Source organism: Tribolium madens, unplaced genomic scaffold (assembly GCF_015345945.1).
Source record: "Tribolium madens isolate multiple individuals breed KSU strain unplaced genomic scaffold, Tmad_KSU_1.1 Scaffold_3;HRSCAF=73;Tcas5.2_LG2, whole genome shotgun sequence".
Taxonomy (NCBI): Eukaryota; Metazoa; Arthropoda; class Insecta; order Coleoptera; family Tenebrionidae; genus Tribolium; species Tribolium madens.
In genome coordinates, this window is record NW_025401006.1 from 8,669,565 (window position 1) to 8,694,476 (window position 24,912).

The 24,912-nt window shown below is 32.0% G+C and overlaps 6 protein-coding genes and 1 long non-coding RNA gene across 9 annotated transcripts; 2 read left to right on the forward strand and 5 right to left on the reverse strand.

Moving 5' to 3' along the window:
* Nucleotides 1–50: 50 nt before the first annotated feature.
* Nucleotides 51–8,618, reverse strand: LOC123007831 (protein CREBRF homolog). 2 transcript variants are annotated; one of them, XM_044403299.1, is made up of 6 exons: nt 7,959–8,618; nt 4,252–5,327; nt 1,977–2,090; nt 1,641–1,931; nt 1,466–1,588; nt 51–1,417 (listed from the first exon to the last, which is right to left on the reverse strand). In XM_044403299.1, exons 2-6 carry the CDS (start codon nt 5,312–5,314, stop codon nt 1,320–1,322), a joined length of 1,689 nt encoding a protein of 562 aa, XP_044259234.1. In that variant the 5' UTR covers nt 5,315–5,327; nt 7,959–8,618; the 3' UTR covers nt 51–1,319. The 2 variants fall into 2 exon arrangements, with proteins under 2 accessions (XP_044259234.1, XP_044259233.1); XM_044403298.1 differs by having other exon boundaries at nt 1,641–2,090; nt 7,959–8,616.
* Nucleotides 8,619–8,828: 210 nt separating this feature from the next.
* Nucleotides 8,829–16,949, reverse strand: LOC123007226. Its single transcript, XM_044402403.1, has 5 exons — nt 16,807–16,949; nt 16,348–16,454; nt 14,266–14,382; nt 12,613–12,857; nt 8,829–11,049 (listed from the first exon to the last, which is right to left on the reverse strand). The coding sequence occupies exons 2-5, from the start codon at nt 16,450–16,452 to the stop codon at nt 10,608–10,610; spliced, it is 909 nt and encodes a 302-aa protein (XP_044258338.1). The 5' UTR covers nt 16,453–16,454; nt 16,807–16,949; the 3' UTR covers nt 8,829–10,607.
* A 997-nt stretch (nt 16,950–17,946) lies between these two features.
* LOC123007229 (transmembrane protein 230-like) lies at nt 17,947–19,082 on the forward strand. 2 transcript variants are annotated; one of them, XM_044402406.1, is made up of 3 exons: nt 17,947–18,077; nt 18,221–18,366; nt 18,452–19,082. In XM_044402406.1, the coding sequence occupies exons 2-3, from the start codon at nt 18,261–18,263 to the stop codon at nt 18,823–18,825; spliced, it is 480 nt and encodes a 159-aa protein (XP_044258341.1). In that variant the 5' UTR covers nt 17,947–18,077; nt 18,221–18,260; the 3' UTR covers nt 18,826–19,082. The 2 variants fall into 2 exon arrangements, with proteins under 2 accessions (XP_044258341.1, XP_044258342.1); XM_044402407.1 differs by lacking the exon at nt 18,221–18,366 and having other exon boundaries at nt 17,953–18,177.
* Nucleotides 19,083–19,210: 128 nt separating this feature from the next.
* LOC123007228 (peptidyl-prolyl cis-trans isomerase-like 3) lies at nt 19,211–19,984 on the forward strand. The gene is made up of 4 exons (XM_044402405.1): nt 19,211–19,334; nt 19,383–19,619; nt 19,667–19,785; nt 19,833–19,984. The coding sequence occupies exons 1-4, from the start codon at nt 19,332–19,334 to the stop codon at nt 19,960–19,962; spliced, it is 489 nt and encodes a 162-aa protein (XP_044258340.1). The 5' UTR covers nt 19,211–19,331; the 3' UTR covers nt 19,963–19,984.
* Nucleotides 19,776–21,643, reverse strand: LOC123007225 (tubulin alpha-1 chain-like). The gene is made up of 6 exons (XM_044402402.1): nt 21,525–21,643; nt 21,256–21,478; nt 20,908–21,209; nt 20,687–20,857; nt 20,281–20,637; nt 19,776–20,235 (listed from the first exon to the last, which is right to left on the reverse strand). Exons 1-6 carry the CDS (start codon nt 21,534–21,536, stop codon nt 19,975–19,977), a joined length of 1,326 nt encoding a protein of 441 aa, XP_044258337.1. The 5' UTR covers nt 21,537–21,643; the 3' UTR covers nt 19,776–19,974.
* A 169-nt stretch (nt 21,644–21,812) lies between these two features.
* LOC123007227 (3-oxoacyl-[acyl-carrier-protein] reductase FabG-like) lies at nt 21,813–22,719 on the reverse strand. The gene has a single exon (XM_044402404.1). The coding sequence runs from the start codon at nt 22,639–22,641 to the stop codon at nt 21,874–21,876; it is 768 nt and encodes a 255-aa protein (XP_044258339.1). The 5' UTR covers nt 22,642–22,719; the 3' UTR covers nt 21,813–21,873.
* A 1,541-nt stretch (nt 22,720–24,260) lies between these two features.
* LOC123007230 lies at nt 24,261–24,673 on the reverse strand. The gene is made up of 2 exons (XR_006412858.1): nt 24,503–24,673; nt 24,261–24,443 (listed from the first exon to the last, which is right to left on the reverse strand). It is a non-coding gene; the product is annotated as an uncharacterized LOC123007230 (long non-coding RNA).
* Nucleotides 24,674–24,912: the final 239 nt, after the last annotated feature.

The following is a 24,912-nucleotide window of genomic DNA, read 5'->3' on the forward strand; positions in this document are numbered from 1 at the left end:
CTGTAGCGGCAAGTTTGAAATGGAATATGGGTTTTTAAATGAAACACTGATAATTATAAATAGCATTTATTATTATTTAAACATTAAACAAAAATCGACAGAGTTACAAACTTAACCGATAGAAATAAATTAACGTAAACTGTAACTATGAAAATACAAAACAGAAATCGAAGCATGGCAATATTTACAACTACAAGTATAAAAACCATCACGAAACTTTGGATAAATCATCTGCATTCCATGAAAAAATATATTTATGGCCATCACAGGCTTAAACCAACTCTCGAACAAACTAGACCAATATTTTGTGATACTGTCAATCATCATATCAAATGTATTTTACTTGGCTCACACGCAAATAATTATACCCTAAAACACAGCCCTTTTATCAAAATAAACCTATTTTCTAACCCTTACATGTAAATTCTGTCACTTTATAAAACCTATGGATTAATGTAAATACCTGATTACATTGAGCTCACTTTTGCATTATATTTACATCATTATAAAGAAAGCTTATCACAAACTGAACACATTATCATCTAATCACAATTCTCAACGATTCATTGGTGTGCTTACAAGATTTACAAAAATATAGTAGTCGTTCCAAAATGATTTCAAAAATAGTTGTATTCTCTTTACATAGAATTGTTTGAAAAGCACAGAAATACGCAGGTCGCTAACTGTTTACTAAGAAACACCTTTAATCTACCCTAAAAACTAATGATCTAATAGAGTTTATAAATAAAAATAACTGCCGATTCACTTCACTGTCAATTTGGTTTAGTTTACTTCAATAATTGCCAAGTAAAATACCAACTTCTTTCATATTAAGCGCAATACAGTAATCGTTACTTTCGAAATTTTTATAATCTACATGCAACATCTTATTAAAGTTGTACAATTATCAACATTTATGATAATATAATTTTACATGCAAACAATTAAAACATTTTATAACATGCAACTTTTGCAAACAACAAAAAAACCGGTAACAAAAGTGATGTCTGAAACAAATGAAAATAACAAGAATTTAGAATTATATTCCAATTGTCCGTAAAACAACTTTAATATTTATTTTAGTAAGTATTTAAATGTAATAATAGAAAACAATATAATCTAGTAGGAACTATAACAAAACACTGCATCTTGTCTCATCGACCTACCAACATAAAATGTAAAAAATGTACCTACATGTAATTATAAAACAATAATTTGTAATCAAATTAAATTACATAAATATGATTATTAATTAAAAATATATTTTTTGCTTAAATCTAAAATGCGATATAGAGATTCAATTACAGATTTGGTTATACTTAAATATTATCTTCTAATCCTGTCACAGGCTGTCCTTTGTTTATCTTTTCTAGAATCTTATTAACGTAGTCTGTGGTAAATCCTGCAACTTTCAATCCTAAAACACGAGAATTAATTATAACATTAGTAACAAACTAAATCGTACTTGTTGCAGCTTTAAAAATATTTTCAATCCTCGCCGACAATTCATCCTGTTTTTCAGGTGACTGTTGTTGTAGCTTAGCCATCATCAAATCCTTACACTGCGAAATTCCATGTAGAATGTTCCCTACATAACAATATAATTACTAATATTATAATTGTGACATTCTGAGACTTACTATGTTCATGTTCAAGTCCGTTTAATTTTATTTTATTCGCTTCATGCTGCGCCTTTTTCTTCAAACGGCAAGCTCTGGACGCCAATTTATTTTTCTCTTTTCTTGACCTCGGTCTCACATTAAATGGTAATTCGCTAACGGGCGTCATATCGTTAATAGTCCGTCCTAACTTATCCAGTTCTTTCCCAATATTAAAAAGTTTTCGCGCGTTCGGCGTTAGATCGTTGCCATCTCCTTTACGCGCTTTTCCGCTATGTTTTATACCTCTAACAGAACAATCAGGGCTAAAAACTGGATCAGTTACTTCGTTAAGGACGTGTGGATCTTCCATTTTACATTTCATTACCAGACGTTGCCCTTTGGGGCCTTTTGCTTGAACGTTGTATTGCCAGAAATACCTTTCTTTCTTGCTGTTTGAGTGTTTAGGCACATGTTCGTCGTCATCGGAATCTACAAGCAATAAAAATAACTCGACTTAGTTTATTGTTATTGCTGCAATTATATAAAAAGAAAAATTTAATGGAAAATAGCCAAAATAATATAAATAGGGCAACAACATATCCGGGTTTTGAGGTACGACTAACCCGTTTTTTATAGGCCTTGACCACTCTTCATCAATACACCCACTAAAAATTTATAAGGAAATTAATAAATAACAACAATGAATTAATTAATAACGACCCAAATGGAATTCGGTTCTGAATTTTCATTGTTAAAAGAAATAATTAGGTACTTCTATTAATAGAAGACACAATTTTGCATTTTAAGTCTAAGAATGATTTCAATTCAGTTTGTTGATAATTATGAATAAGTCTATTGTTTGTGACATTCCTTTCAACAACAGACGGTTTATTTAAGCTTATTTTTCCTAACACCATCACAAAGAATTATGTTAAATGTAAACTCAAAATTATTAGATTTCGTAATATGTTATGATCAGTTCTCTTCTGCATGATCTTAAGTCTGCATGCAACTAATAACAATTATAAAAAAACAGATAATTCTATCTAATCGCATTCATTGTTGATCTATTTTAAGATAAACCTATTTACATGTATAAATTTAAGTATAGTTATAACAATATTTGATTTAAAATTTTGCTAAGACAAATGAGGTTTTCTAAGAAACAAATTTCATGGTTTTGTTAAAACTGTTTCAATAAAAATGCACTTACTACTTATTACATGTGATAGGAATGAGAAAAAATGTTTTCCATCTTACAGCTTAAACCTTATTATAATGTTATTTGGTAAAAACAAATAAATAAAAATACATTTTTCAATTTCGTTTAATTTTTTTAATGAGTGAAATTCGTCTGTTTATTAATGTTGCAACAACATTTTCAAAGGTTCCTAGTTTGAATTTTTTATCTTTTTAAAGAAATATAAATGTCTATCAATAGTCTTATTTGTCATCGTCTTGATGATGTTAACTTGGTTGACGAAACAAGTGTAAACATTAACAAAAAAGTTTAACCACTATCTTAAGTCAGTTTATTATTAATATTATTGCTAAGACAGTTGCCTCGTTGCTAAAGTGCAACTAGAGTGAAAAGTGAAGTTTTTGTGTGAAAAGTGACAGTTCTCTGCAAAAAAACAAATTGTATTGTGTGTTGCATAGTTTTGACATTTCAAATATTGACTGACAGTGCGACAGTGATTGATTTATTATAATAATAAAATAATCCATAAAGGTTGTATAAAAAACATTGTGTTCGACTTGTGAAAAAAACTTTCTTCATGCTCGTGTTAAAGCAACTTAAACACTGGCATGAAAAATTCGCTTTTCAGCACCAATTTCAACACAAAATAACTAACTATAGCCCATCTAGACATATCTAAAGTTTTCTACTTATTTCACTTTGGTCCCAACAATTTTTAACAAATATTACAATAAGTGTCAAAGATAACTTTCTGAAATATGACAAAAAATGATAGTTTTTCTTTCATTTCCTAATATTTTACATATTTTATAGACCACAACCAAGCAGTATCAGAAATAAAAAATGTATTTTTTCTGACCGTGTATAAATGATGCCAAAAAAAGTTACGCCGTAGAGTTGATTGTTTTTGTTTTGAAGATGAAAAATTTTATACAATAGTTTACTATTTCTAGCCTCTAGTTCAAAGTAAAATTAACTTATTTGTGCATCTGAGGTGATATTAGTTTTGTCTTGTAAAAGAATAATTGTCATCTAGTTTTTTCAAATCGGTATTTATTTTTTTCAATATTAAAAATAAGGTGTGTTCAGAATACTCATTTATTTTTACTTGTAATGTTGAAGAAAAAATTAAAATAATTCTGTTTGAACAGTTTGTTTTGAACTTTCGAATATAATAGTCACCACTTTCCAATTAACTTGTCGAAGTAATGGTCTTTTTATCATTCAATAACCTTATTTGCAATAAAATGATGAGATGCCGACTAACAAACCTTTGAAATTTTCATTCAAGAAAACACTACAAGAACCTTGTACTTTGTTCTAAATTTAAGATCCAGAATATTCCTTACTTATGTAAGCGTATAATCAGCAAAATATTTAGACAAGTATGCCAAGTGTGACTACCACTTGTCCAAATTGTTTAATTCCAACAACTTGAAATAAATTTACCTATTTCCGACGAGACATCCTCATAATGATGATCCCCATCGCTCTCCTCATCCGTATCAAACTCATCATGGGAGAAATCCTGCGGATCCGGACTCAAAATTCCTCCCGTGGAAATCGAGGAAGTCGATCCGGCTTCCGCCAACGACCCCGTCGACAGCAAATGCTTCCTCGGCTCCCTCCTTTGCCAAATATCGGCAAATCCCACATGGGTCGGAGCCGAAGACGACAACCTCGACGTGTGGCTCCTCGGCATTCTCACATTGGGCGACGACGACGGCGTGTTTTTTTGAACTCCAGGAGCCACCCCTCGATCTGGCGAAATGTAATTCTCTCTCTTCATTAACAACTCGTGTAAAGTACTGTGTTTCTGCGAGCCGACATGAAGGGGCGACGACTGCAATTGGGGCGAATTCGAACTCTGACTCACGGGGCTGAATGCTGAAACGGGTGTCTTCGAGGTGTACATATCGAAGTTGTTCGATGTGATTGGTAGATCAAGGTCTCTGTAGAGAAACATACTGGGTTGGGGGCACGACGAGGAAGCTGTGACGATTGGACTGTTGTTGTTGAGGTGGTTTGAATTTTGGACAAATGCCGTTGACATTTTTTGGGACATATTCAGGTACGAAGTTTCCTCCGGCAGAAGTAAATCGTCGAAATTTAGATCACCTAGGAGAGTGTCGTCGTTTGCGTTTAGTTCGGCGAGAGTAGGCCCTTGAATAAGGTCGGCTTTGTCCACTTGGAATATATCGTCGTCGTCCATGTGGATCAAAGCTTCTGTTTTTATCGATTCATCGTTGATTATCAGGCGATTGCTCCACACTGATGTAGTTTCAAAACCGTCAGGGGTTTGTACATTTCCTAACGTACTATCTGGGTAAAGTGGCGATTGAGAATTATCTAAATCGATTCCAAAATCTCTGTAATCGGATATTTCCATTATTCGGCGTGATGGAATAGGGACACTAGCTGAAGTGTTCATTATTGACGGTTCTTCACGTAAGGGTTCTTCTTTGATTGTTATTCCAGGATCGACAAAATAATTCCTCGTAAAATCACTCATGACTAGTAGTGACCTGTAAAAAGAGGATTTGTTTGTAATGCCGGGTCCCACATGTTCTAAATGAATAATAAACCAAAAGTAGGTCAAAATTAAAACAGTTTCATTAAGAAAACTAATATTTAATCAAATACTTGTCTTTTTATAAGAAGTAGAAATATCGTCAAGGAAAAATTAATGTGGCAATTAGGTTAAATAAACCAATATTGTGTCTATTGGGTTTCAATTGAGCTGTTCATATGAATCATTTCCTAATGAAACGTTTAATAAAAAATGCATCGAAGCTCGTGAACAATGTGTTATTAAAAAATTAATAAAGAGCAAATCACAAATGAAAATTAAAATTTAAACAGACGTAAACCATTAAATCTTACGGAAAATTATAAAAAAATAACTCAAAAATTTAAAGGAGTAATAAAAAATAAATCTATCCTCCTTATAATTAAATAAAAAATTTATCTTAATGCTACATGATAATATTGACAATTAGCCACTTTACAAAAGCATCTTTTAAAGCCAAATTTTGATTATTTTTTCTGAAATCGAGAGTATAGTGAATAAAATAGTTCGTAAAGTAATCCAGAATACTTTATAAAGTACTTTTCCGGACTCATATCTCATAAATTGAATTCATCCGTTGACAAGATAGACAACAAGACGGCGCTTGTTGTGTAATGTTGATTGCATAGTTTTTTAAATTTTTATCGTGAATATGGAGAGCTTGCCCGAGGATCATCTTTATTTATGTCTATGGTTTAAATTTCAAATTGTGGTCATCAAATCACAATCAATTACACGTTATTATTATTTAAAAACATTAAATATTAAGTAATTTTTTTTACCATATTTACCATATCATTTTAATATCAATGTATTAAATACTCATTCGAGTTTCTATCTTTTTTTCTTTATATTCAACCAATTCTTAAGAATGTATTTCTATTTCAGCGTCACAAAAAGCATTTTTTGTAATTGTAACCCAAATTCAATTTAAAAAGTGCTCAATAGAAAAAAATAGTATAAAAAACCCCTGTTGCAACCTCTCGTGCATTTTGTAACATAGCTCTATGTCACAAATTACTCGTATCACAATGAAAGTGTTTTCTAATAAACTATTTTCAATGCAAGTTATTCTCCTTGGAATTTGAATAGTTTTGTAAGTAAATCAACGTATCAAATTATTAGATAATATTTTATAGCTCGCATTTCTCATTCAATACTTGCCTTTTTTACCCATTTATAAATTAATAAAATGTGAATAAAAATAATGTCACAAATTCATAAAAAATCCAAAAGAGGTAAAAAGTTATTCATGCGAAAATGTTAGAGGCCGATTTATCCATTTTGCATACGATAAATGTCACTTTTTAATAATTTATAACGTCTCCAAAAAAATTCTTACAAAATTGCGTTAGAACATCAATAGAAAAACTTTCATAACTACATATCTCGTATCACGTTTATCAATGATAGCCATAACATAGTGATCCGCAATAAAATGTAAAAAATGTGAAAGTTATATATATTTTAGCAATTTATATGCTGTATTATATTATTCAATAATAAAAAAAATAGAGATTAAGAGTTCACAGGTCAAAAACCATATCCAAATAGACACAACATTTTACAAGATCGAGCCCATTTTTAAACATCCGTTCAACCTATAGGTACCTCAAAAAATTACCAACATGTTTTAGTACTATGCCAGATAAAAATAAATGGGACAGCAAAATCATTCTGTTGACTTCAATGTAACACTGCCCTTAGTAACCTCTTATCAATTTAATGTCACTGATGTCCACGTAATGGCCATTTGACGTTTTGGAATGTTTAAAAAGTCAAATTTGACGTTAAAGCCTGCTTTAGTGATTTTCAGAAAGTGTCAAAAATTTTATGTTCCATTTTTTGTCCGATATGTATTCTGTAGGTGCTGTAACTTGAATTTATTTCTAATTCTAATCGGTGTTTACATATTTCATTTATTTACATTTAGATGGGAATATTTCAAATGTACCCGGAAGTAGTCAAATCTAGGATTGACATAAACAGAGATACAAAATTAAATACCCTATCAAATTATTCAAGGTTATGCAAAACTTAAAAAGTTGGCCCTGTTTTAATATTATTCAAAATTCAAATGAAATATTGACATTTAGTAAAATTATGACAGCCGTAAATGTTTTTTCAGGGATGTTAATCAGCAAAAAGGTTAAAAAAATAATGGATTGACATTCATCGTTGAATATTATTTAAACCATGCAATTATTACACAATATTGGGAAATAGTAAAAAAGTGATAATGATCGTATAATCGTGGACAGCATTCTTTGAAACAATGAATGTGTTGGTTAAAAACAAAAACAAACTACCTGAATGTTTGTTGTGGTATTAGAGAGGTAAATTACCCAATGTGACACTCAACAAACGAGATAAACAATACGTCAATACAACAAAACAAGCAATCCAATCGTATTTTCGTATTTTATGAATCAATATTCTCGGAGAACTGGCGAACGTAAACAACAAGGTCTAGTAAACAAAATATGCAAAATAAAATCGAGACGACAGTTGTAGTACTCGTAAAATTTGAAAATACTGATAAGAGATGACCTTTCAACCCAAGGAATTGAAAGATTTATCACCGTACCAAGGATAAAAGTTCAAATCCCGTGTCGAGTCAATGAAAAATCCACCATAACAATCAGACCATCAGCATGACTCAATGTTTTGGATCCCTTCGATAGCCTCTCACGAACCTCACTGGCAATGTCACTCGTCAACGTCCACTTACAAGCACGGCACAATAAACGAGAAAGCACTTGATAACAAAACAAACCGAACAATTTTATGCTAAATCACAAAATATGTGAAACAATAAACCAGGTTTATTAAAGGTCACATGAATACATTCAATCAATTTCCTACACCAATAGGAAACCAGAACGGAACACTTGCACCAATGAAAGTGTTGACTTTGTGCAAAACTTAAATGTACAGCATTTTCAAGAAATTCGCAACGTCAACACTGTATTTTTAGATTGACTGATATCAACGTTATCACTTAACGAAATGACAACTCGATCATCATTGTCCAATTGGAAAAACGAACGGTTTTAGGCGTCTTTGACGATTGTCAGAACCACTGTTTTGATACACAGCACACTTTGATCGTCCACATTGTCAGCCATTTCCTTTATTTGCAAACACTTAATTTCGCTGACGTCAGCGCAGAACTTGGCTATGGATATGATATTAGCGGCCTTGGTACTCACAAAGTCACAAACACACGTGATCTCTCAAGGAACACAAATAAAACAAAAATAAAACCGACAATAACAAAAACACCAGCGACATCTACGCAACAAGAACCAACTTGTCACAAACAGGTCACTGTAATAAATTCTTTTCTAGTGTTCTACACTTTGTTATCATCAAACAAGAGAGCGAAATTTAAATTTAAATAAATTTGTATGGGTTATTTAGTTAAATCAAATAAAAAATAGAATCACAGGTTTATTTATATTTTTATTTTTGATGAAGTAAAATATATTCGATGGTTAGTCACCTAGATGCAAACTTCTAGAAGTTTTTATTATTGCCTCGTTTGCATTTAGGGAACTCCTCTTTGGTCATTCTAATCATGTGTATCTCTATCTTCTATAGGCCTAAGTATTACACACAATTTAAATTAATGAATGGAATGATTTTTATTGTAATATTATATTAAAAACTGTCAACGCCAATCTGTTTATTTCATAAAGAGGATGATTTTTTAACTGGGCAACAAGCGCACTTTGCCGCAATAATTTAAAAAGATATAGGCAACGCTTTTTTAGTTTTCGAAAACTAATACACCTCTTTGACTATACTCTAGTGCGTATAATCAAAGCTTATTTTTCTGCTGTATTAGAAACTACAATTAAATATCACAATGGCCGGCCTGCACTATCTTTTTGAAAGTTTCATAAAATTGAAACTGACAACAGGAAGTTAAAGAGCCAGCTTACAATCGTCCTAAGATTTCATCCTAAAGTTTTTACACCATCCTATAAAAATTAGATATGGTGGATTTAAAGCACTAAACGATCTTTGGTGACTACACGTGCGCTAGAATTGACACAACCGCAACCATGCCAAAATATAAAACACCTACACTAACCCTTTCTAGACAATGTTTCCCCATTTCAGTCTTTGATAGTCTTTAATCACAGTATATAAAGTTAATTCATAAGTAGACACTACACACGGTTCCCAAAAAATCCATTGTTTGTTACGGTTTTGTCAAAATTTTTATGCAATACGATTTGAGCATTTTAGAAGTATGTAAGTAAACGCACATGTAGCACATCGTTACACTTTTCCCTTGCCTGTGTTCTAACCATGTTGTTTTTGTGTTCGTTACTACAAAGTGAGGAATGAGACAAATAAAAACGTTTTAGTGGCAAATAGTAAGTATGTATACAAAATGTGCTTTTTCGTACCGTATTAAAAAAATTGAAACAAGGTACATTTTTACTTGATTTTTTCTTGTCTTATATATGAATAGCACAGCCCTTATGAGGAAGGATGTTTTAAAAAGTCTAATTGAATTCTCATCCAAATTTATACAATAAATTACTCAAAGACTTGAGACTGAACGACACAAAAACAAACAGGTGTCTTACATTGTGACTGAAACAATTTTTAAACCAATCAAATTGTCAACCTTTATAAATTTCTTAAGCAGTAATATATTTTTCATTATTTATTATACAATTTCCTCATTTAATAATCGGTTATATTAGAGATATTTTGTTAAATTAAGCCTCGAGAGTAAAGTTGATGGGCTTCAAAAATTGTAGCGCACAATACTTGGAAATCTAATAATAAATTATCGTTGCTTGAAGAATTTGAGTGAAGTATACATATGTGAATGTGCATTTTTCTTTAATTTCTCTGCACAAAACAGGAACAAAAACAAAAAATATTCTTTGCTCATGCATAATTTAGCTTTGGTGTTATTTTCTATTTAGTGCTGAGCAAATAACTGTCAGAGATATGTAGGATCGTAATTTGTATTCTACTTTCCTTTCCTGTGCAGAAGATTTAAAGTGCAATTTGTACTTTTGTAGCCCACCGAAGATGGAAGTCGCAGTTTTTGAATAATTTTTTGCAGAGCAGTCTGTAATTTTGGAAGCGATAGAAAAATTTCTCAATTCATAAAAAAAAGCTAATCGGTTGTAAGCTGCTAGCTTAAAATGTGCGTCAGCAGCCTAATAAATATTTTCTGCTAGAAAAAATAAAGTTTCAAATCACTTTACTGCTTCTCCGTCCCTCCCCCTTGCTCGTCATTGGCCCTTTCGTGCGGACGCAAAATAGCCCTCACAGTTTCGAAATGTTTTTTAAACCCTAATTTAGCATACAGAGCTTTGGATGCGTCATTTTCAGGACGGATGACGACGAAAGGTAGATAACCCCTTTCTGTCACCACTTTGGTCAGGTACTTGGCGAGGATAAGACCGTAGCCTTTTCTCCTATATTCAGGTCGCGTTTGCATCGAAAACATTGCTCCATAATAGGATTGGACCATCCACGCTGCTAGTTCACCTGTAGCTGAGAACACTCCATAACAAGGGAGTTTTTCGATTAGTTTTTCAAAAATTTCAACACATTCCATGTGATTTGCGGGGTATAACTCGTGGATGGTTTGAGCATTCTCGGGAGTCAACTGCAGCATCTCCGCATCCTCTGCGAATACCCTGAAACAGCAACACAAACATTGGAAGATTAAGTTCGACGTGACTCATAAAATGCAACACCACAACAATATATATATTTTTTAAATTAAATATTGTGAGCGAATTAGGCAAACAATCATACAACAAATAAACCAATCAAACTTGAAGCGAGATCTTTTGCTTTTTGCCAGTTCTTTTGGCCATACTCGTAATTAAATTTACATTAAAAAAAAAACATTAAAAAACACTTTACTCAAAATAATTTGAAAAAATTAAAATCTTATTAACTAAAAAAAGTGTCCTAAAAACCATTGCAATTCTTTTTAGGTGGCTACTAAATGATTCTTTTTGCAATAGTAAAAGTCCACAAAATCAGCTTCAATTAAAAAAAAAAACTACTGATTATTTAGGACATAACAAAAAAAATAAATGTCAAAAATCAGTAGCTTAGTAATAAACTTTATTATTATTACACTTAGTGTTAAATTATTAGTTTTTTTTTTTAAATACTTTTGGTATATTTTTTTAATAAATTAATTAAATTTAACAATTTATATGATGCGTTAAATTTTTTTTTTTTTGAAACTACTAAGTATACCTAAAAAAAGACAGGTCTGTATGTTGACATACAGAGTGCGCCAGAACTCGCGCCCCAGAGAGAAAATAAGGTAAGATACCAGGAACATGAAAAAATGTTAAAAAAATTTTATCTATAAAAATTATGAGAGTTTAAAATTTGCACTTTGATTCTATTTATTTCTGTTGGAAAAATAATTTTCCATTTATTTTTGCTACAGTCTATTAGAAGAGGAAACAATAAAGAAGCTGTATTCTAAATTGTAACTCTGTTCAATGTTATTTGTGGCTTTTATTGGCAAAATTTTTGCACCTTTACCAAATAATTGTAAAAATAACATACACTGTGTCAATTTTAAAACTTGCAATCGTCAATTTCTCTCAACTGAAAAAGTTATTAATAATCACTCAAAACCGTTTTGATGGTTCCTAGGGGGAATTAAAATGACATGATAAGTGACACACCTCCACCCACCCTTGAATATAGTAAAAAAATGAAAAAATGAAATAACGTCTTCGTTTTTGAATAATTGGAAAAATAACTTTACCAAATAGGCTGTTGTATGACATTTTTGAAAAGCGCTTTTATGGGCTTTCCAACGATATATCGCAAGTAGGGTCGTGCCATTTAAAATTTTAAAATTGGCTGTGGCTTGAAGGGTGGGCGTTACTTACCATGCCATTTTGATTCCCCCTAAAAACCACCGAAACGGTTTTGAGTGATTCTCAATAACTTTTTTTTAATTCTAGAGATATTGACGATTGCAAGTTTTAAAATTGACACCCTGTATACAAGATCATCAGTATCGTTAAATAGACATAAAAAAAATGTCAAATGTCAACATTTTTTGACAGATGTTTGACCATGTTCCTGGTCTTACTCGAAATTTTTCTCTGGGGCGCGAGTTCTGGCGCACCTGTATAAAAGGACAATATCTTATAAAATTTTTTAGTAAATTTTTCACCGAATAACTAAGAAAACAATATTTAGGTTTTTTTTCCACTTACACATTTGTACTGTCTTCCTCCTTGGTTGGTTCGGTAATAACATAAATGTCTCCATATTGTTTTTCTATCGTTCCTATCTTACTGTAAAATTCTTCGATTTTATTCATAATGTTAGCGTGTGTAAAGTTGAGATAGATTGGTTGTGTCCAATCGATTAGAACATCTTCTTCTGCTAAAAGTTGCAAATGCTCCAGTTGATCGCAGGGACAAAAAACACTGAAGCTTTCGTAAATTTTCCCGTTAGGCTAAAAGCACATTCTCTAATTAATCAAAAGATACGCAACATTAGTATCGCTAATGGTGCGTAAGAAATGATTTAGTGGTTTTAGTGTCGAGTATTAAAAAGTAAAAAAAAAATCTAAGTAAGGTTCCATTTGCCCTCTGTATTGTTTACTTTGGTATTGATAAATTTTTAGCCAAGGATTGCATGCGTTTACGAAAATAATCGCAAAATCAAATAAAATCGCAAATTGCACATTTGCCTTCAAATATAAACATAAAGGACATAAGTAGAGAGCCATACTAAGAACCATGTCTTTAGGCCTTGGGTGGTCGTTATAAGCATTCAGTACAATCCTCTTATCCCGCTCTCCAAAAATCCATTTAAACAAGTCTAAAACCCTAAAAATAAATCCTCTAGTGTGAGTTTACAATTTCCAAATAAACACTAGAGGCAACAATTTTGCATTCATTATTCATTTCATAGTGGTTCTCGTCACGGAAGGGCTTTCGGGTTTCCGCAATATCCCCGTAAGAAATTAGGCAAAAAGCCAAGTGGGCCAAGGACCCAGTAAATTCCTCCTTTATTTAGTTGATGATTATGTAAGTAGTGACCGCTTGTTTTTTTTTTAATAGGGCCGTAAATCTTCAGATATTTAAACTTTCTTTTGTAATACTTCCAACAAAGACGTTGTTTCCAAGAGAAATTTGAGACACCCGCATCGATCGATGTCAATTGGTGCCACTATACCGTAAAATAAAACGTGAAATTATTTCCCTTCCAAGCCTCCAAAGCCATTTTTGCTCAAAAATAATCAATGACTAAAAACTCTGTTGCACCATTCCAATAAACAAATACGGACGTTTCTTTGAAGCAACTCGATTCAAAATGAATAGAAATTAATCTTTTATCGCAAATTTAAAAGCAACAAGAGTAAACTATTGAATAGTTAAAAGAATCTCAGCGGTTCTTTTATTTCCGTAAAAAATTAATCAGAACCGTTCTAATACAAGTTCTCTCCCTTTTATCAGTCGGCTGAAAATCCCCGTTAAGTAACCCAATAACTAATTCATTAACCCTTTTTCCCTCACTAATTCATTAAAAGGCGGTGATTGGGTTAAAAAAAGCCTTTTGGATTGACATGTTATCCGCTTAGCCTAATCTGAATTCCCCCTATTTAGCAAAATTGTGGCTATTCAACTCCACTAAAGTCTACAAAAAAAAAAACCTCTAACGTGACGTCTCGAGGCTCGTTCAATAGTCAACTTATAACTACTTAAGACCAATTTTCACGACTTCTAATCCCCCAATTAGCCGACTTTATTAGAGACTACGTTTGCAAGAGAATTTCTTGATCGTGTTGTTAAAGCACTTGAAATGCCTCGTTTTTAGCATGACCTTCACCTGTGTGGAAAGACTCATAAAAAGCTTACCGTTTTTGTCATACCAGGAAAGTGGAGGATTACGGGTTGATCAGGCCACGTTTTCGTCACGTAGAAATGGAAGTCCCAAACACGATCGTTCAAATAGGTTTTCAGTGTTTGGTGGAACTGGAAAATGGCAACAAAACGTGTGGAAATGTAAATTAAGTGGTTTCATTTAACTCTTGGTTAATAAGAGTGTCGGAATTTTTCTGCAGACTGTTTTCCAGGTAAGCAGTAGGTGCATGTCAGAAATAAAATATGCTAATAATATTGCGTGATTTTTGAATAAAAGATTTTTTGATACACACGATCAAAGTTTGTACATAAATACGAGTATTTATTTAATTATTTCTTTGTTGTGGAAATAAATTTAATTTTATTTAAAATAATAGTTTCAGTTTATTTAACGCAATACACAGTAATTTCTTAAAAAGTCCCTTATTTGGCTTAAGACTTATCGTTCTCACAAATGTTTGAGAAGTAATTCAAGCGTTTTTTCTTTTTCATTTTTGATTCAGGAAGTTACATTTATTAGTTTGCCTGATTTGTACTTTTCTTAATTTCCAGAGTATTTTACATATTTAAGAATTTAAAATATATTTTTTGTTGTCTCAAATTATTCAAAACAATAACATCCAAGAGGTGTTAGAAGCTCAACAAGTTCTTTTTATGTTAATTTATGTTAATTCATAATTAGTTAAGTCGGATTTATCTAATTTAAGCCAGAGAAAAAAATAATACGTTCTATCAAACCATTCAATACATACGTTTTTCGTCACATTAAATTACCATATTAAAAAAATAATTTTCAAATTCAGAAAATGTCAATATTTGAAGGTCTAAACTGCCAAAAAGCCGAGCGTTAAAGAGAAAGTCGGGCTATTAAAATCTCTTAACAGTTCTGTGTGATACTAGGGTGATATTGACAGTTTAACGATTGTAAATTGTTAAATGTTATGTATATCATAACAACATGAAACGACGAAAAAGTTTTTATATAAAACAATTATTGTTTACTTTTGTTTATCTACAGGGTTATTCATAAATATAAAGCAAGTAACTATTCCAAATTTAGTCAAATTTTAGTCAAATGGTTCCTAAGTTATTAAAAAAAAAAACAAATTTCCATACCCAAATTCCAAGGGCTGTAAAATTCTTATCAGTAGAGATAGGACACGAGTTTTTATAAAAATTAACATCATTTTAGAGGACGTTTTTGAGATTCAAAGATTATTGCTTCATATTTATGAATAACCCTGTATAACGTTTTGCCTAGGATTAAATTTTCCTTTTTTAAAATATGTACTATTAAAGTCATAAAAAACTAGGACAGCAAAATATCGTCAACTTTTCAGAAATTTTTTTTTACACAAATATAACAAACGCGATTGATAGTAAAATCTTGGCTTCGCCCCGATTATTTTGTACAGTTTAATCATCCTGTCTGTTATTTATTTTAGAAACAAAATTTTAACATGTTGTGTTTTATCTAAAAATTTGTAACACTTTAGTTTTTGAAATAAAAAAAAAACGCTTGTTGGATATTATCCCTTTTTAATTTTCATTTTTATTCTATACTTTAACACATTAAAAGATGTCCGTAACTGTAATCAATTTTTTTCATAATTTTAGTTATAAACTTCAATCCTAGCAGTTATTATAAACGACGGAGTTTACAGAATTAGCGAAATTCGTCTACTATCAATTCGCAACTTGAACAACTCTCACTAAAGTTGTCGTAATTAACAGTAATTAGTTTAAAATAAAGTAAATTTATTTATCTACTGTATTTACTTAAGTACTTTTCTCGACAATTTTTATTCATTTAATAATTAGAATAAACAAGTAATTTTTATTAAAAGCCATTTTAAGTTAATAATAATAAAAAAACATACTAACACATGTACCCATAATTTGTAATAATATACCCAAAATATTGTTTTACATGTTTCCCAAATCTCACACAAAATAATTTCTAATACTTGAAATTAGCCTGGCGCATCCACCAAAAAGATAAAAGCTTTTCTTAAAGTATATCAAAAAGTTGCATTCTACAACATACGAAGTGCAAAAAAACGAATAAAATCTCACCTTAATTGAGTGAGGTAAAAATTGTCCAATAAATTCAATTATGTCTGGCAGTTCTGAGTCTTCAAGTAATCTGAAATTTTTCCCCTCCGACAATATTTCTTCCATTGCTAAAAATGAAGCACATGTCTTGCTTATAACACTCATTAAAGTTAAGTTGAGTAAAATAAAGCACAACTAGAAAAATTAATAAACTTTATTAAAAAAAAAGTTTGAAATAAAGTTAGTTACCTAATAAAACCGCTATATAAGTTACCATAAAACAAAATAAAATCATTTCAAAATTGAAATCGTTTATGTAAGGGAAACGTGCCCGCGAGTGTTGAGTCATAAAATTGCACAACATGGTATTACATAAATTACAATCTTCCTACCCCAATATTGAAATTTGTGATACTCGAACGAAATATGCTACTTCGGTTTTTTTCAACACGAAACACTTAACTAAGTTTAATACTTTACCTCGTTTAAGACGAGCAATTTAAGAAAACCTCCTCCTTAGTCCTTTGTATAATGTCTTTAAACTTTGAAAGAAACCGGATTTAGTAAAAGAATGTGTATCTCGTGTGCCGGAGTATTTGCAAACGAGTGATAGGAGGAAAAGCACATTGATCGACTCGCAGGGTGCGGAGAGGTCTGCAGCCCCCGAGCGCTCCCCTTGTACTGCAGCTGCCCTCACACAGGATTTGGTGGGAAGTGAAATGGTAGCACACGACGCACCGAAGTTGCGCAAAATATGCAGGAAAAATGCGATATGTCGCTAGGACAATAGATACCATTGCTATCGCTAATTGTCCTAAATAAGGAAAATAGAAATGTCAAGTGTGGGTAGCAAAAAATTAAAAAAGAAGCTGTAGGTTTTCAGACACATTTTTCGAGGAAATTAAAAGCTTCGAGTTCAAGGTTTGCAAAATGCCTCCTGATCATCAGAGGGTTCTTTTAAATTGATTCATAATTATAATGTTTACAAGTGGGTGTTCAAACTCAAAGCCATTGACCACAAACGCCCACTTGTCTTATTAAAATGTCTCAGCGATGAAAATGTATTTATAACAAAATACGCAAACTCCAACTTCAAATTAAGATTTCTTTATTATATAAATTATTAACAGTAATTATGTTCATAAAGCTGTAATTTAATGTTTACACACCATCAATACCATCAATACTCTCATTAAAAGGTTGAAAACCTCTTTGAAATTACAAATTAACTTATGTCACATATGTATATCTTTTATAATACATACGAGTGCAAAAATTTAATCTAAACAAATTTTTATGAAATACAAAAAATATGACATTAAATTTTTATGAAACGTTGTGAATATAACGGTATAAAAGGAATTATCTATTACAATGTTGCAAGTTTTTCTGCTTACATCTAATTAAAATGTAACTAATCACAACTGGTATAATAAATAATAATCACTAGTATATTATTGTAACAGTGTCTTAGTGTCATTCTTCTCTTTGCATCAGTTTATAAATTGAAGCAAAAATTAAAAAATATGTATAGAAGGCATTTCATTCTTAAAAAAAACTGGACAAAAATTTACTTTCTCCCCATTACAACCCTGTTCCTCTGTCCGAGTTTATTGATTATGTAAAATGAAACTTCTCCTAAAATAACGTGTCAGCCAGCAATTTTTGTTGTTACGTGCAGTTGAATAATTTTACTACAAATTTAGTTAAATTAAGTGTTAGTTTTTAAATTTCAAGGAGAACATATTATAGTGAGTCCAAACGCAACAAGATTAAACACAAAAAATTTTTAAAAAAATACTTAAGTTAGGAAACAAAATAAAAAGCAGATGTTCTGGATATATGTTAAAGGCAAGTTATTAGCATAAGCTAAACCCCGTTTCTATTATTTTAGATTAATTAAATAAAGGGAGTGTTCATTATTGATCCCCGTCATGAATTTTAAATCTATAAGCCCCCTAACGACCGAATACGATAATGGTCGCACAACTACCAGTCAGATTTCTCTATTACCGACAATGAGTTTACATTCCATCACAGGTTAATTCAATTTCCCTATGAATCTTCTAAAAATTCGCCTTATCAGAGGGTAAATACATTTTGTATCAACACTGTTTCTTTGCAGAATATTTGGATGACCTTAAAATGTCCAGAAGGAGGGGTCGCGATTATGACCACGTAGATTACACAAAGTTAGCACCTACTGATAAGGACAATGGGTTTATAGATGCACAGTTTATTACACCTGCCCATGGAAATATACCATGGAAGGCTATTTGTTTGGCTTCTATGTTACTAGTCGTGGGCACATTTTTACTCATTTTTGGGTCGTTGGTTGTTAGTGGCCACATAATACTAAACTATTCAGACAGAATGTGGCCAATGATTATTCTGGGGTTACTGATGTTTATCCCAGGGGCGTACCATGTACGAATTGCCTATTATGCATACAAGCAAGTGCCTGGCTATTCTTTTGACGATATTCCTGAATTTGATTAGTGATTTATTTGAAATGAGGGAAATCATGTAGCCAAAAACAGTATTATGGTACTAAAGAGAATAGATTTGTGTACCTGAGTTGACTAGGAAAAAACATAGGTAAAGACTAAGCAATCAGCTTTGCAAGTTAATGTGCCTTTCTCTTGTCGTTAATTATATTATTAATAAATGTGCCCTTGAATCAATGTACTTTCTAAAAATTTGTTAATGTTACAACCTAAATATTTGAAATAAATGTTTATCTATTTAACTATTCACAACTGTGCCTTTATTTAACACCTAACTAATGTAAAATGCCAAGACAACAATAAAAACAGGTATTTTTTTATGTTCAGTTTCTTTTTATAATTTCACAACCCAATTAGCCGTGGTTGGATTTACACAAGTCTTTGTTTTATTGGTTGTCTATCCGTCAGGCAGGAAATTGAAACCTGAAAATTAGGTTATGTGTATTAAAATTAAAAAGCTTGTTTTTAAATTTATTTGAATTGTTTTAATGAATTACAATGGTAAGCCTCATTTTTGCGTGTTATAAAATCCTAATATTTTTTTTACAGTCCGTTACGCTTCACACTGACCTGGGCAACATAAAAATAGAGTTATTTTGTGAGTTTTGTCCAAAAACTTGTGAAAATTTTTTAGCCTTATGTGCGAGCGATTATTACACTGGAAATTTGTTTCATCGAAATATAAAAGGATTTATTGTTCAAACTGGAGATCCTACAGGGACAGGTAAAGGCGGAACTTCAATCTGGGAGAGAAAATTTGAGGATGAGTTTAAGGAACAGCTCAAGGTTTTTATTGTTTCGAATATTACAATTTAACTAACTGAATTTTGTAGCACACTGACAGGGGAATACTTTCAATGGCCAATAATGGCCCCAATACGAATGGTAGCCAATTTTTTATTACATATGGGGCTCATCCACACTTAGATTTAAAGTATACAATTTTTGGAAAGTGAGTAACAATTCTATTACTTTCATTTGTACAAGACGTTTTTTTAGAGTTATAGACGGGTTTGAGACGCTTGATGAGTTGGAAAAAGTGCCAGTTAATCCAAAGAATTACAGACCAATAAATGATATAAGGATAAACAGTATAACAATACATGCAAATCCATTAGCGTCAGGATAATAAATATAGGTATTAATCACTATCTACTTCTTTATAGTCAAGTACTAGGGCAGTAAGATCCTCCCTAGCATCTTGAAATTCACTTTCTTCCATTCCTTCACCAACATAATGATGCACAAATGACCGTTTGGCATACATCAGGTTAAATTTATGCAAGATTCTTTGCCACGTATCTTTTATTGCTGTGGTATTAGACAGCATAGTGACCGCCCTTTGAACCCGGGCCAAGTCACCTCCAGGAACTGTAGTAGGAGGTTGATAATTAATACCAACCTGAAAAAATCGTTTCAGACTTAATCATCCACAAAAATAAATTACTTTAAATCCTGTCGGCGACCAATCCACAAACATGATACTTCGCTTTTGTTTAATATTTGTGATAGCATTGTTAACATCAGTTGGTGTTACATCACCACGATATAAGAGACAGCATGACATGTATTTACCATTTCTGGGGTCGCATTTGACCATTTGATTGGCTGGTTCAAAGCAAGAATTTGTTAATTGTGCAACGGATAGTTGCTCATGGTATGCCTTCGTGGCTGGGACGAAGGGGGCGTAGGTTATTAATGGAAAGTGAATTCTAGGGTAGGGCACTAAGTTTGTTTGAAATTCGACCAAGTCGACATTTACAGCTCCTTCAAAACGTAGCGAGGCTGTAACTGCAGACACTACCTAACAAATTATTGTAATAATTTTATATTTTTTCCTTGTAGTTAATTACTTGGCCCAAAAGCCGGTTTAAATTGGTGTAAGTCGGTCTAGGGACGTCTAAATTTCGGGCTAAAATGTCATAAACTGCCTCATTGTCCATAATGAAGCAAACATCTTCATTTTCAATACATCCATGGGTCGTAAGGATGGCATTGTATGGTTCTACTATCACAGGCGATATCTACGACATTTTACTTGTAATAAGCTAAAAAATTTACGTGATAGCTATACTCGAGGTGCTGGATATACAGCAAATTCCAGTTTACTCTTCTTCCCATAATCCATACTCATCCTTTCTAGAAACAAAGTTGTAAATCCTGATCCTGTCCCACCTCCAAAAGCGCGAAAGATAATAAATCCTTGAAGGGAATTACAGTCATCTACAACTTTCCGTGTCCTGTCCAACGCTAAATCTATCATTTCTGTTCCAATAGAATACATTCCTCTTGCAAAATTATTTGCAGCATCTTCTTTTCCAGTTAGTAATTGTTCAGGATGGAAGAGTTGCCGATAATGACCGGTGCGAATCTCATCTAACGATTTTATTAATTTTTTGTTAATTCACTAATGTTTAAATACCAATCACAGTGGGTTCTAGGTCCACCATGACGACCCTTGGTACTGCTTTTCCCGCCCCAGAAATGGAGAAAAACGCATTGTAACTATCATCGGTTCGGTTTTTATGATAACCGGCATAAAGAATGCCATCGGGTTGAATAGCATGTTCTAAACAGTACAGTTCCCAACAAGCATTCGCTATCTGAACTCCAGCTTGACCTATGTGTATCTGGACGACTTCTCTCTTAAGAAAAATTAGAAATTAGGTGGTTTTCAGTGTTTGGTCTTACATTTGAAGGCATTATCCAATTCTTGGTTCATTTTCCCACGAAAATTTTGAAAAAACTTAGAAATCTATACGAGAATTTTGATTTTGTGCCAAAATGACATTATGACAACGTCATAATCATAGTCAATATTAATAAGCCAATCAAATTGGATTAATTACATAATATGTTATTCAGTTTTAACTGCTTATATAGCTTTAATATTTCTTTTGTATTTACATTTGGGAAATGATCACAAAATCGTTAGTTACGCTGAAAAGTTCGCTAAATATTGGAAATGGAAACAAAGTGTAAAATGCAACAGTGTTTATTAAACCAAAATAAAAATATAGAAAAATTGGGTAAATAATAATTATCGGGGGCACATGGCATGTCTGCCACCATCCACAGGCAGTGTGGCCCCAGTGATAAAACTGGCATCATCACTAGCTAGGAAAACAATGGTTTTTGCGACTTCTTCCGGTTTTCCGGGTCTTCCCAGAGCATGGGTTTCTTGACTTTTCCTTATGAAAGCTTCATACTGTTCCTGATTCATTCCACCCCTCTTATGCAAATTAGTGATAGTGACTCCTGGGTTAACAGCATTGACCCTTACTTGTTTTGAAGCTAGATCAAGAGCTGCACATCTGGTGAAATGATCAACGGCCGCTTTCGACATACAGTAAGCCAGAACTCCGGGAAAAGCCCTGATTCCATTAACACTGGAAACATTAACAACATTTCCCTTCGTTTTAATCAAATGCGGGACTGCTAATGTCGTCAAGTGGTATATGGAGCGTACGTTTGTATTCATAAGTCTATCATATTGTTGCAAATTCGTCGTTTCGATACTGCCCGTTTCCAAAATTCCGGCGTTGTTAACAAGGACGTCGAGACGACCATAGTGGGATATGGTCTTCTGAAGGATATCCTCGGTGTCTTTTTCGTTGGTGAGCTCTCCAGTCAAGAGAAGAGGTTTGTTGCTAGGGGAGTTGCATTGTGAGGCCACTTCTTTGAGGTTATCTAGGTTCCTTCCAGCTAGGGCCAAGTTTGCACCAAGACCCGCGAACTGTTTAGCGGTCGCTGCACCAATTCCAGAACTTGCACCCGTGATTAAAACTACTTTTCCGGCGAAATTCATTGCGCGATGTGGAGGTCACTCAAGTCGGGAAACCTACTGTTCAATGCAAGGTCATAATTTTTGTTTTTAAACTCGTACTCGCCGTCGTTGGTATAGGAAAAGATAAAGATAGCAGATAATATTGTTTTTTGTGATTAACATTAATAAGTATTTGGATTTTGATAAAAGTGTAAGGATAAACAGATTTATTAGTTTTATTACAAATCTAAATGCCTTTTCGAGAAATAGGACTTCTTTAAAAAAAATTAAATCCATAAATGTGCTTTTCAAATTTGAGGTTTTATCGAGGGTTTTATATTTTATGAAATATCTCTTTAAATTAGTTGAAAACAATTTTGAAATACAAACAATGGTGTAATCGAGGACGTAATATGTAATAAATGCTGTAATAATTATCAAAAAAAAAAAGATATGGCTGCTCATCATCCGCACAAATGATCTTTTAAATTATTAGAAAAAAAGTATTGTTTTTCTACTTAATTATTATTATTAATTAATTATGACAAAAGAAAAATTTTAAATTATGTATTTTTACGAGCTGTGTAGCTCTTGATCTTTTACACTGCTCAAGTGCAAATTTAAAAAATAATTATTTAATTACATACAGGAAAAAAATTAAGAAACAAAGATATATCACTTTTGAAGCAATTTTTTGCTTTAACATTTGAACTTATATGTATAAATTGTTCTCCTGTGACTACCACAATAAAGCAAAACGCATTAAAATTTTGTTTAGAATTTTCTGTAAATTGTTAAATCTCTGGTTAAAATTTCTTGTAAATGATAATGAATTTTAGTTCAAATTACCTTAGGGATAAAGTACAAAGTGGTTATAAACGATTTTCACCTAGCCAGCTGTGAATAAAAAATGCCGCTTTACGAAAATAGGGGTACAACCTACTCGTTTTAACTCAAAATACTAAGCGTCCACTTCGAAAATAGACTTCAATTATAAACTTGTTTTCTTCCAAAGTATACATTATTATCAATTATTATTGGAAATTAGTTGAAACAATAAAAGTTTAATTAACAACAATTTATTATTAATTAATAAGTGACACTAATGACAGAACTAGAGCTTTCAAAACAAAAGTAGAGCGGCACAAATAAAGTTACATGCAAAAAAATTCCAAAGCTGGCTAGATGAAAATCATTTATAACCACTCTGTAATTAATTTTGAAACTTAGTTGACTTTCTGCACGACAGGGAGTAGAAATCAACTTTTCTCATGCCAAAATAACTGTGACGGAAGCGACAAAAGTCAAAATTCTCTCTAGAGGAAGGAGAAATGAGCATAATATTTGAAAAATATTTGCTCCCGTTACTGAATCACTCCTATTCATTTCTATTGTTGCCATGGTGTAACTTCAAAAAATGGTAGCTTATTTATTCTATTTTTTTATACTTTGTTAAAGAATTACAGCCAATTTCTTCGTTTTTTTTTACATAAGTCTATTGCTGGTTTATAGCCTTCGCGCTATAAACGACACCTCAGGAATAACCGTGCATTTCTCTCCTTTTATGTATAATATACTATTACATGATACAAGTATCAAATCTTCATAGCCAACCCGTTTTGGAAAGATGATGAAAGCTTTATGTGGAGAAATACCCACTATTTTACGTTATAAATTACATTTATTTCACTACTAACTATTCAATAAGCATCAAAAATTCTTAATTTATTTGTTATCGTTTTGCTGCAATATCTCTTTTAAATGTCTCAATCGGATTATTTTCCATATTACTTTTATCGAAAATTTCACTTCTACTTTTTTCAATGTCACCAATCCAAGATTCCCTGCAATGTAAGATATGTACCGTTCATCTGGAACTAGCGGTTAACCTCAAAATTTATACTTATATATCAGTCCTAGACTTGCAATTGCTAGGAAACTTCCAAATAAAATAGGAAACCTAAGTAATGTACTTGTTGGAATTGGTCTTTTCATGTTTTTTGTTTAATTCTTCTGACTTGTGACCACATAAGAATAACATTCGCGAAGTTAGCTACATTCATGTTTTGACACATGCTGCCATCTCTGAACAGTGAACATGTCATTAATACAATTTATTTCGGGTTAAACATAAAAAATAATTCCACTCATAAATAAAAAAATTAAGGTAACAAATTCTTTCTCTTTTTTCTTAATTTGTGGAATCCAGACATTATATTTTTTTAAAGTAGATATTATATTGATCTAGTGATGTGTAGCTTGTTGAACGATTTATTCTTTATTTATTACTTAAAAATATTAATTCCATTTAAT

What these genes read in the sequence shown, in the direction of transcription:
- LOC123007227 (XM_044402404.1), bottom strand. Translation starts at nt 22,641, where the DNA reads ATGAATTTCGCCGGAAAAGTAGTTTTAATCACGGGTGCAAGTTCTGGA.
- LOC123007228 (XM_044402405.1), top strand. An exon ending in AGTTTAAGGAACAGCTCAAG is followed by an intron (nt 19,620 to 19,666) that starts GTTTTTATTGTT and finishes TGAATTTTGTAG; the next exon opens with CACACTGACAGGGGAATACT. An exon ending in AAGTATACAATTTTTGGAAA is followed by an intron (nt 19,786 to 19,832) that starts GTGAGTAACAAT and finishes ACGTTTTTTTAG; the next exon opens with AGTTATAGACGGGTTTGAGA.
- LOC123007229 (XM_044402406.1), top strand. Translation starts at nt 18,261, where the DNA reads ATGAATTTTAAATCTATAAGCCCCCTAACGACCGAATACGATAATGGT. An exon ending in GAGTTTACATTCCATCACAG is followed by an intron (nt 18,367 to 18,451) that starts GTTAATTCAATT and finishes GTTTCTTTGCAG; the next exon opens with AATATTTGGATGACCTTAAA.
- LOC123007831 (XM_044403298.1), bottom strand. Translation starts at nt 5,314, where the DNA reads ATGAGTGATTTTACGAGGAATTATTTTGTCGATCCTGGAATAACAATC. An exon ending in GGATGTCTCGTCGGAAATAG is followed by an intron (nt 2,091 to 4,251) that starts GTAAATTTATTT and finishes TATTGCTTGTAG; the next exon opens with ATTCCGATGACGACGAACAT. An exon ending in TATTTTTAAAGCTGCAACAA is followed by an intron (nt 1,418 to 1,465) that starts GTACGATTTAGT and finishes CTCGTGTTTTAG; the next exon opens with GATTGAAAGTTGCAGGATTT.
- LOC123007225 (XM_044402402.1), bottom strand. An exon ending in CCTAGAACCCACTGTGATTG is followed by an intron (nt 21,210 to 21,255) that starts GTATTTAAACAT and finishes TAAAATCGTTAG; the next exon opens with ATGAGATTCGCACCGGTCAT. An exon ending in CTGTATATCCAGCACCTCGA is followed by an intron (nt 20,858 to 20,907) that starts GTATAGCTATCA and finishes AAAATGTCGTAG; the next exon opens with ATATCGCCTGTGATAGTAGA.
- LOC123007226 (XM_044402403.1), bottom strand. Translation starts at nt 16,452, where the DNA reads ATGGAAGAAATATTGTCGGAGGGGAAAAATTTCAGATTACTTGAAGAC. An exon ending in TTCCTGGTATGACAAAAACG is followed by an intron (nt 12,858 to 14,265) that starts GTAAGCTTTTTA and finishes ATGTGCTTTTAG; the next exon opens with CCTAACGGGAAAATTTACGA. An exon ending in GAGGAAGACAGTACAAATGT is followed by an intron (nt 11,050 to 12,612) that starts GTAAGTGGAAAA and finishes TTGCTGTTTCAG; the next exon opens with GGTATTCGCAGAGGATGCGG.